The sequence below is a fragment of the Amphibalanus amphitrite genome, unplaced genomic scaffold, assembly GCF_019059575.1.
Source record: "Amphibalanus amphitrite isolate SeventyFive unplaced genomic scaffold, NRLGWU_Aamphi_draft 000946F_arrow, whole genome shotgun sequence".
Taxonomy (NCBI): domain Eukaryota; kingdom Metazoa; phylum Arthropoda; class Thecostraca; order Balanomorpha; family Balanidae; genus Amphibalanus; species Amphibalanus amphitrite.
In genome coordinates this window covers 122,548-132,740 of record NW_024882440.1, presented here as the reverse complement: position 1 = coordinate 132,740, position 10,193 = coordinate 122,548, and the positions used below count along the sequence as shown (strand labels likewise).

Sequence of the window (10,193 nt, the reverse complement as noted above, 5' to 3'; positions counted from 1 at the left end):
AGCAGGTTTCTTCCAAACATATAATCATGGCGTGCATGACCGTGATTTCATCGCCCCAGTATATCACATCAAATGGGAGTTGTTAAAAAGTGCTGTGACCTCGAACCGTATTTACGAGTTATAGTTAACCACATAAAATAGCGCGCAGATAACACCAACGAACCACGATAAAAGCATGCCGTGACATGCATAATAAGACGTTGATAATTTTGGAAGATATTGGTCTAGACACAATCGTATAGGCTGAGAACAAACAGCAAACACGAACGGAACTTATAAAAAAGCATGCTGAGCGAGCGAGCGAAAGGACAATGATTCTTCTGTCTTCATCTTCAGCAAAAGTGCTCCTGGAGCTCCTGTAGGAAGGTACGAATCAACCTCACCGTCGCTTTTATCGGATCTACATATATCGACACCTTTTTTTTTAAACCCCACATCTGTTCTCCGGTGAATTTCCGGGAAGCACGAAAGATCTCTTTTTAGAAGTGTCCAATCGTCAGATCCTGATCAAATTTGTGTGTTCGTAAGCTTGCTCTGGCATTGCTTGATCTGCCAAGACAGACAAACTTGAGAAAAATCGAGCGACTGCACCTTTTTTGAACGTTTCTAAACGACTTGTCTGAACTTCACGGGAGAACAAATGTGGGGTTTAAAAAAAGGTGTCGATATAAGATAGCCACCTAATTCAGCATTTCTTTTATACGACCAAGATAACAGATGAAAGCAATAATTTAGCCATATTACGGTCAACACCAACAGATACGCTAGCACACATCAAGACCGGCGCTGTCCCAATCCTGCCACAGTGCCCAGAAACAGCAGTCAAGGAGTCCCACGCACCACTCTCATTTCGAGTCAGCGACGGCGTGGGCCCGCCCACCGACGTTTCACCGCGTCGTCGACACGCGTCTCCCGGTATGAAAGCGGCGCCGACACTTTGTAGCGTGGCCCGTGAGAAAGCAGCACGCAATTGTGAGAAAGTGAGACAACGACGTGCAATGTTCGAATCGAAACTGCACGCGGCCACGAAAAGCCACGGCGATGGCACGCGCTGAATGGTGTTTGGAAAGAGGCGTGCCAGGTAAATGAGAAGTTGTTATGTTGAATGAAAGGAAACGTGCGACATAAAACGCGATAATAACAGCAAATGCACAATTCATGCCACCGTCGCCCATTCTTAAAATGTGAATAAAACTTTAAGGTTATCTCATTTAACTACGAGCCGGACAGATCCCATATGTAGGTACTGCCTGTCCTTCCGTGACCTTGTGTCGGCATGCACAGCTGCCGGTGAGGATGCCATGCCACCCGTCTTCCCCGACAGCTGTCGGGCTCATGGTCCACCCGCTGCAGTTGCATGAAACTCGCCGTGACAATATTTATGGTGTGAGTCCAACGAAGCCAGCACACTGACAATACCAGGTAAATGAAACTTGATGTAGGGCCGCGTCCATGGTGTTGATAAAAGAAGAAATGTGTGGTATGTGTAAACAAACTGCATTATGAAAGCACAGAGTGTGCATCTGCACCTTAACTTTTTTGACGATCGACGCTGAACGTCGAGAAATCGACTTCATCTTCTTGAACGGGTTAACGTAAACCTATCAAATTTTGTCAAAAAAATGTGACACCGTCCCATTCAACAAGAAAAATCACATCCAGCAAAGTATTTGCCACAAACTCAACCGCCCCATGAGGGCACATTAGGTATGCACGTGCGGGGAGGCGGAGTCGATGAATTTTCGGTGACTCCGACTCCGACTCCGACTCCGGTCAGAGCTGCATATCTAGTTGTATATAATCCGACCGACTCCAACTCCGACTCAAACTCTGCAGCCCTGCCAGGTCTGCGGAGTCGATGGATTTTTCAGTGACTCCAACTCCGACTACGCTCAGTACTGTCGACTCCGACCGACTCCGACTCCGACTCCGACGCGCCGACTTCGCAGCCCTGTGCACGTGCATAAAAAATCTGCAATTGCTAATGCCTACAGCCCTTCTTGGAACATTTCTCCGTATATGGGGGATCACTAGAATGCAAGGAATGCGTGACACGACGCCTCCAGACCACCTGAGTGAACTCTGATGACCTACCAGCGTCACCTGCCCTCCTCCCGTCCCGCTTCCACGTCATTCGGTCTACCGAATCACTCAGTTTACTGTTAGCCGCCCCTTCAGCCCCAGCTGCCACCTACTCATCACAGCGACCTACGCTCAGTCCACTTTAGCTTGGGCGGTCAGCCGGGCCCCGGCTGTGGCGGAGGGCGTCAGAGGCCTGCCGCTGCTAGCCCGTGGGAGGACCGGTTCACTCAGCCGCTCGGCAGGGGCCGTCACCGCCACAGCTCGCCCCAGAGACGCCCCTGGACGGCGGGGGAGGGCGGTACAGCGGGGCGGCGGGCAGGCCCACCGGAGGAGCTGCGGCAGCTTGGCAGCTATGGTCGAGTCGGGGTACCGACGGATCCGAGCTTCTGTATTTAGAGTGGGCAAGACCTTGGGACAAGCCGGGTATTTGTTTTTACCAGTGATTTTCATGAGCAGCTGCAGGCTTTTCCATCTGAAGTAGAAAGCTTGCATGGATGTGAGTTCAATGCACGTTTACAAGCTTTTCCAGTCACGGTGTTACACCAAAATCACGCAACAAACCACATTGGAATATGACTGGTATCGAAACGTCACCTATCGGAAAGGCCCGCGGTTTCTATTGTCCGTCTGCCAATAATGCGTCAGCCGGGTGAGTCACTCGGACACCTATCATAACAGGGTCGGCGGGACAGGAGCCCCTGATGGAATGTGGCACGCCATTGCAGCGCCGGCCTTCTTGAAAGACGTGAATCATTTGTTTGCGTTTCGGTTTCTCACAAACTAAAAGCACGTGAATCGAAGAGGAGAGTGGAACCGTCATCCACCGCGCCTGAGCGCCACCTAAAGTAGCCCGATTCGCACACACTGGTCCATGAGGACCAATGGCGGGTTCTTCTGTAGGCTTTATGTAGGTCCTCCACTGCCCGAACAAGAGAAATCGAACACCACCTCCATGTCGTGACTATCGATAATCTCTTTTTCATATTACCTGCCCACTTGTCCGCCCCCACACTGGTTCCAGTCGGCCTAGCCCTGCGCCCCGCGATCGAACATCCGTCAGAGGTGGCTGACAGCAATCACAAGGTCGGGCGCGGGGTCGGAATTCAGAAATACTACATAATAGATATCAACCTGACAGAGAACGTCACGATGAATCGGCGACTCGTGCGATGCTGTCGAAACAAACAACTGAACAATGATACAACATGAAATGTGTATCTGTGAAAAGTTGTCCACCAGAGCTGTTCCGGGTTCACTTACGACCATCGTAGATAAACAATTTACCACAAATCCAAACCCCGACACTTGGGTCGTTGACCGCTGATCTTTGAAGTCAGTGGTTCACCAGACACCCTTCAATGTGATATAAACCGCCACTTCTGCGGGTGAACAACGATTACACATGACTCCAGACCTCACGTCCATTCCTAGTGAACTAATCAAAATAATGACTAAATTCGACCAAAACTGTTCTATTCTAAGCCTAGGTACAAGGCGTTGTCCAAAGGAAATATTTTAAGAATCAGTTTCAGACCAACCAAACGTAGTCCAGTCGCTTACTTAGTGTCTGACACCGTAAAGGACACAGACAAAAGTACCCTGTAGTGCTTTCACGGGGCCCTCTAAGCACCTCTCGAGTCAGCTGTATATACACCCAGTGGGCAGCCCCTCCGACCAGCCGGTCTCACCGCTCCCAAACAAGGCACCCGACCTCCGCCATTTCCGGAGCCCGTGACGTCACTGGGGCGTGGGTCTGACCCGGCATGACGTCACACCCACTACGTCACCGCGCAATTAGCGGGTGCCGTTCGCACTACGTACGGCGCTGTTCGGGAAGGAGAGCGTCGGAGCGGGTGACGCGGTGAGGCGCCTTATTTGGAGAGCGGGTCGGGAGCTCCACTACAGAGGGAGGGGGCCCCAATAGCGACGCGTAAGGTCGGCTGTGCCCGTGTTTGTATACCTAATGCGCGATGACGAACAACGCCAGGATATGGTGGAAATATGTGCCGTTTGAGACAGAGCTAGCATACAGCCGTGTCGTTTAAGACAGAGCCATCAGCGAGCAATGAGCTGCAGAAAGGGAGCCATGGGCGAGCGATGGGCTGTCAGGAACGGACCCTCCAGCGAGTTATACAGACATTAGGATGCTGTTAGGGGAAGTCGAGGAATGGAAGAACGAGGCCGAGGGGACAGCTGTCGAGGCTAAGTGTAAGTGCCGGTGAATCAGAGTTCCGGCATACATATGTGTAGGTAAGGCGCCTGGGGCGTCACACTTTATGGGTGGAAATGGCGACAGATAGAAAACACAGTATCGTATGAAAACTTAGGTAATTATTCAACAAATTATTGTTATACACTGCGATAACACGACTCTGACGCGTCACAAGACGCTTGCACTTAGGCAATGGCACAGAACCTTATGAAATCATATCTGTTCAATTATATAGAGGATAGTACACAAAGGTATCATAAATGAATAATCTTACAATCAGCTCATTTAAACACCTACATTTTACAAAAAAAAATTATTACGGGCACTATCAAGTGCGACATTGTCAAAACGTAATAAATATCGCGTATCACGTGGGCACAAAAACCAAAACAGTTGAGAACATTGACGCCCAGCTATGTATATAGAGCCTCTAACACTAACATTATCGGCAGTTGGGTACCGACTAGAGGTAGGACAGTGCGAACTAGCGCAGCGTAGGCTTGAACGTCACCAGCGCCGGCTTATGGACATTGGACACAATTGACAGTCACGTCACCACGCACAAAGCACGTAATTCACGCCACAAAAGTGCGCTGCACAGGTGCAGAATACTCTGAATATAGTTTGATGTGCTGAAGCCGTTTTGTGCGCTTCTGGCTAATTTTGTGCGCTTCTATGTTTTATATATCTATCTTCTATCGGAGTATTTCGCCTTTCAGTACGCTTCCCATCTATGAACAGCTACGTTCGATGTGAGTAAAGCGTGATTTCAACTGACTAGCTTTGGTCTACGTAACTTCCCTGGCTGTTAAAATGACTAGCTATGTTCCATTTCTCTACCACAGCTTCTCACTAGCTCCGTCCTTCACGACAGCACACAGCTGGTGGATCTTGCCGGCTCGGGCTCGCCGGTGGCGCCGCCTGTCGCCGCCGTACCGAAACTAGCCCGGCTGTAGTCGGGCGGCAGGGGCCAACGGAAGTCTGACCCAGCTGCCGTAGGAAAGAAGGTCGCTCCGCCGTGGGCGTGGCCTAAGTGGGCGTGGCCTGAGTGGGAGTGGCCGGTGTGGGCGTGTCTCAGCGCCGGGTCGAGGAATCGCTGGCGCCGCCGCTGCTCCTGCAGTTGGCGCCGGTGCTCCGGCTCCCACGGATCCGGCTCCGCACGGGAATACTCCTGCGGGGAGCACTGGCTTAGAGAGGCACTAAGCGAGCGATGGGGCGGACAAAGCTGTCTAATGTAGGAGAAAAGGATGTAAGCAAGGGCAGTCGCGACAGTTTGTGCAAGAATCTAGCACAGGCAAAAAGTAGCTTGAAAAATGCTCACAGGTCGGATGCATTTTTTCATACATTATACCTATGTGGAAAAGCAAAGAACTAGAAGAAAAGATACTGTGTGCAGTAGTTGAGAAGTGTCTGCGCTGACCTCAGCGGCCACTGACCTGATCGCGTCGCATCCTCAGCAGCTCAGTCAGACGCTCCGAGCCGACCACATCGGTAAAGTCGAGCGGCTCCCGGCCGTGCTGTCGGCGAGGGGTGCAAGACACGTTAGATAAGCCGGTAATGCGGGGAACAAGGACACTGCAACTGTCATTGGTTGTTGATCAAGTTGGTCCAATGGGACAAAGTTGGTCTTTGTATACCGTAGTTATATATTTACATTGTACAATATATGGCTAAAATGATTGTAACGATGAAACGTTGCAAGTTTCGTCACCGATTCACTGACAGTCAAACAATGTAGCAAGAGGATAACGTGTGGCCTCGTCATTCTAAACAGATATTTGTACCTAACTTCGCTCCACCTTACAGGCTTACACGCGCGTCACATCACCACATCCTCCTACACCCTTCCTTTCACTCCTTCCACTCACCACATCAAGGGTGTGCTCCGACCCTCCGGCCCTGAGCAGCGCTCGCCGCACGGGCTGACAGTCTGTTCCGCACGCGTAGTGCAGCGCTGTGCGCCGGAACCCGTCCCTGACCAGGTCCACAGAGCTGAGACCGCGACTGAGTCGGGCCACAGCCGCCGGACGGGACATCAGGGCGGCCAGCACTAGCAGAGGGGTGCCGATTCCCTGTCGGAAGGAAGGGGAGTAGAGGGGTGGAGGTGGCCGGCTTAGCACGGCAAGGAAATCAGTGAAGCAGACTCGTCGCATAACTATCGGCAGAGGACAATGCAGATTTTAGCTCGCAAAAGCATTACTGATTACAACCCAGCGTTATGCTGCCTAAACAGAAATCCGATTTACGATCACAATCACTGAGTGTGGATCTGCTCGACCCCTACAATTATCCCTCAATACTGTTGCGCCGGGATTGCTCTAGCTTCGGCTTGAACATCTGTTAGACACTACCACCCGTCGGTGTTCTGGTTTTGCACCAAATATTTCGCACGTCTAGTGTGTCATCGAAATGTACCCTGTGGTAATGTGAAATAAAAAATGTGCACATCTGTTAACTCAATTAGGCCATTCTAGTTTGAGAACGTATGTCATTCTAACAAGAAGTCTGCCTCTATCACCCTGTTTTGCGCCCCATCTCCCTCTTACCGTGGGTCTGGCGTGCCAGAGCCACTCGTCGGGCAGCTGTTCCGCCAGACGGTCAAACTCCTCCTGTGGGGTGTCCTCCTTCAGACAGCGGTACAGCGAGTCCACCACCCCCTGCGCAGAGCGCCGCTCCTGGAGAAAGGACGACAGGCGACGCTCCTGCTCTTCCATAGACGCTGCAGGTTCTTCAGTGGAAGCCAATCGTTCATTGAGCTCTTCGCCAGCTGTCTGTCGCTCTTCTTGCACGTCCCCAGCCATCTGTCGGTCTTCATGCCCGTCCCCAGCTGCCTTGTCACTGCCCGAACCAAGTCCGTCCACCAGACTCCCGTCACCGGCCAGCAGAGGCTCCAGCCAGTCACACCCACGGACCAGAAGAGGTACTAGGTGATGTCGGGCCGCACCACCGCAGATCCACGCGCGCACGGTGGTACGGAGCAGCGTGAGTAGAGGTGGACGGTCCGCCAGCCGCTCCGCCAGGCACAAGTTGTCCGTGCCGCGTTCGCACACCAGCTCCGGGCCGGCTGACGGAGCAGACGACGGAGTGGCAATGTTACATCAATTGATGGCAAAGGCGTCAAATGAAAATGCCAGCAAGCGTTTTAAGCAAACACTGGCGTAAGTTGGGTGTTTAGCCAGCATAATCATCACCTAACCATCACCATCAACTGAAAGGCAGCCATGCAGACAATGTCGTTTCTGAAATGAACATGCAGTCAACCTCCATCCAATTGGCTTCCTAGTCCAAGTGAGCCAACTGACCTGCCTGAAGAAGAGCAGCGATGACCTCAGGCGCCAGGTCAGCCTCCACGGCGTGAGTTAGGACGTTCCGGCAGCGGTAGCACACCGACTGCAGCAGCTGGCGCCCCTGGCGGCCGGACGGCGAATCACAGCCGTCCTCGCACACACCAGGTGGCAGCACACAGCGGATCACCTCGGGCGAGGTAGACGGGTTGAGCAGGGCGAATATCAGCGGCAGGTCCGCCTGAAAAAGTGCTTCATCAAATTGTTGGCATATCACAACCAAGAGCTTATCAGAATCTGTAAAAAAAAAAGGATCAGCCATTGGTACAAAAAGCTTCTTGATGTTTGCCTGATAACGAATCCATAACGAATTTATCGAGGAAGTTGGATAGATCATCATGTTATCACATTATAAGATATGAAACATCAACAATAAAACGATAACACTCAGGGCACCAGGTAAGCTGCTCAATACGCATAATCCGAAGGCTGCAATCCATCGTGAGCCATCATAGGAGACGGACCACACTCACGCCCTCAGTGTCGCGCATCTGCACACCGACGGAAGCCCCTCGCTCCACCAGTAGTCGACAGTTCGCCGCGCTCCCTGACGCCGCGGCAAAGAACAGCAGCGGAGCGCCGCGCTCCGACTGCTTCCGGAAGTTTGGGTTCACCCTCTTGCCGGCAGGTGACGCTAAATGTTCAGCCAGTCCGTCCTCGTCCCCCGCCAGGACCAGAAACGCGCATTTCTGTGAACGTAAGAGGCGAATATTATTAGATCAAATCGATTGACATCAGTAAAACATCGTTCACAAGATAACGTAAAATTATGCTAGATATCGATGAGGAACTTTCAACCATCAGCAATTTGATGTGGTCGTGCACCAGCCCCCTAGGGCCTCGGCCCTCCCCACTGCGCTACCCCCCCCCCCCCCCCAAAAAAAAAACAGCACCAACTGACCATGGTGGGCTCGATGTTGAGTATCAGCGATATAATTGATTCATTTCCTGTATCGAGCGCCAGCTGGCGGAGCGTGCGACCGTTACGGCGGAGGTCGACGCGACACCAGAGGTTCAGCAGACGACGCACGTCTCCCAGCCGCTCCTCAGCCACTGCCGTCCACAGCCCGGGACGGAACAGCTCCACAAGATCGGCCAGCTCCAGTGGACACTGAGAGAGGGGGCATTACCAGTGGTCACAGACAGTAAAAAGGTGGGACAGTGTCACCCCATCGGTCACCTCTGGAGGACACTGAGAGAGGACTGTGTCACGGAGGCACGGTAGGATATCAGAGAGGTGTATTTAAAATGAGTACAGTTCGTCAGCGTCGGTGTCTGCGCAGAGCAGCGGTGGTTACAGGATACCGGTTGGTCCACCGTCCGAGTGTTATATTTGGGTCGGCGGCCGGGCCATGACTCGTGGGGGGACGCGCCTCCGAATGACAGCTGAGCTGGAGCCTTGAACGTGTGTTCTCTGTACCTACCACGATATGAGAAGGGGATCGGTCCCACACTTGTCATGGACAATGTCCACCTGGTCGGCACTTACTGGTGGACATTGTGATATATTGACTGGTTATACAGATGTTACAGGGTTGGGATATGAGATGCAGTGATGGAGGAATGTGCGGAGTACAATGATCATTTTCTCGCTGATTGCATTTTAGGTTAGTAAGGTAGGTAGCAAGGTAATAGACCTTCTTCACTCTACCTGTTATCACCACACCTGTTCTGAGAGAGCCTCTGGTGGCTCCACGCCACATTGCAGCAGAGCCTGCACTGTTTGCGGCAGGCACCTGCTGACGGCAGTCTGCAGTGCTGCCTCACCATCCCCGCCATCAACATCTGCTCCGGCAGACGTCACCAGCAGCAGAACCAGCTTTGAGCCAACCTCATCCGAGCAGTGCTCAGCGACTGTCTGGAGAAGTCCTGCGCCAACCTGAAGATGGGAAAGACCCATAAGGAGTGAGGAATAGATCAGAGTCAAGAGCATGAATTATTCTTTCCTGCTTAATGCAATGGAATATGTATGACAAGTTTATCACCCATCAGTTCTACTGGCCTCTAATTATTATTGTTATGGAAATACTATCCTTGTGGGCTGTGGCTGTGTGCGAAAAACGTTCTGGGTTAACAACATTCATCAAAACAGGCATTAAAATATATTTCATTTCAGCTGCCTAGCAGCATTTAGGCAAATTCATTATGCATATTCAATGCAAATTACCAATCTGAATCGGAGTTACCTTTCCCTTCTTTCCTTCTTCGGCAGCAAGACCAATGTCATGGACCAATAGCTTCGTCGTACACACATTCTGCGCTTTAATTGCTTCTTTGATCTGATACAAACCATCGCTGTTTCGTGACATTCTGAATCAATTTACATTTTAGGCGATGCTAAACCCCTAAACAGACTCATTTCTGTAAATAAAGCTGATTGAGATCTCTTTCCTCAACCGCACGATATCGACTGCTCGAGCCTGTCACAGGCTGTGTTCAATAACAGGAACGTGAGGTCAGGTCAGGCTTGTTGCCTAGCAACTTGCACAGAGGTACGAAGCACGAAGCGAGTATCCTAGCAACCAGGGAATAATGTCCATATTTGGTCAATCCGC

At 51.6% G+C, this 10,193-nt stretch overlaps 1 protein-coding gene across 1 annotated transcript; it reads right to left on the bottom strand.

Annotated features, from left to right (window-relative positions):
- Positions 1–4,634: 4,634 nt before the first annotated feature.
- LOC122368415 lies at positions 4,635–10,172 on the bottom strand. Its single transcript, XM_043342320.1, has 9 exons — positions 9,825–10,172; positions 9,305–9,517; positions 8,540–8,749; positions 8,112–8,327; positions 7,597–7,819; positions 6,841–7,358; positions 6,163–6,366; positions 5,731–5,811; positions 4,635–5,465 (listed from the first exon to the last, which is right to left on the bottom strand). Exons 1-9 carry the CDS (start codon positions 9,945–9,947, stop codon positions 5,160–5,162), a joined length of 2,094 nt encoding a protein of 697 aa, XP_043198255.1. The 5' UTR covers positions 9,948–10,172; the 3' UTR covers positions 4,635–5,159.
- Positions 10,173–10,193: the final 21 nt, after the last annotated feature.

Bases quoted from the DNA above. Each gene is read 5' to 3' on its own strand.
- LOC122368415 (XM_043342320.1), bottom strand. From the start codon at position 9,947: ATGTCACGAAACAGCGATGGTTTGTATCAGATCAAAGAAGCAATTAAA. The intron at 8,750-9,304 runs GTGTGGTGATAA...CCCCTCTCTCAG, and splicing joins CAGAGGCTCTCTCAGAACAG to TGTCCACTGGAGCTGGCCGA. The intron at 7,359-7,596 runs GTCAGTTGGCTC...CTGCTCCGTCAG, and splicing joins CGCTGCTCTTCTTCAGGCAG to CCGGCCCGGAGCTGGTGTGC.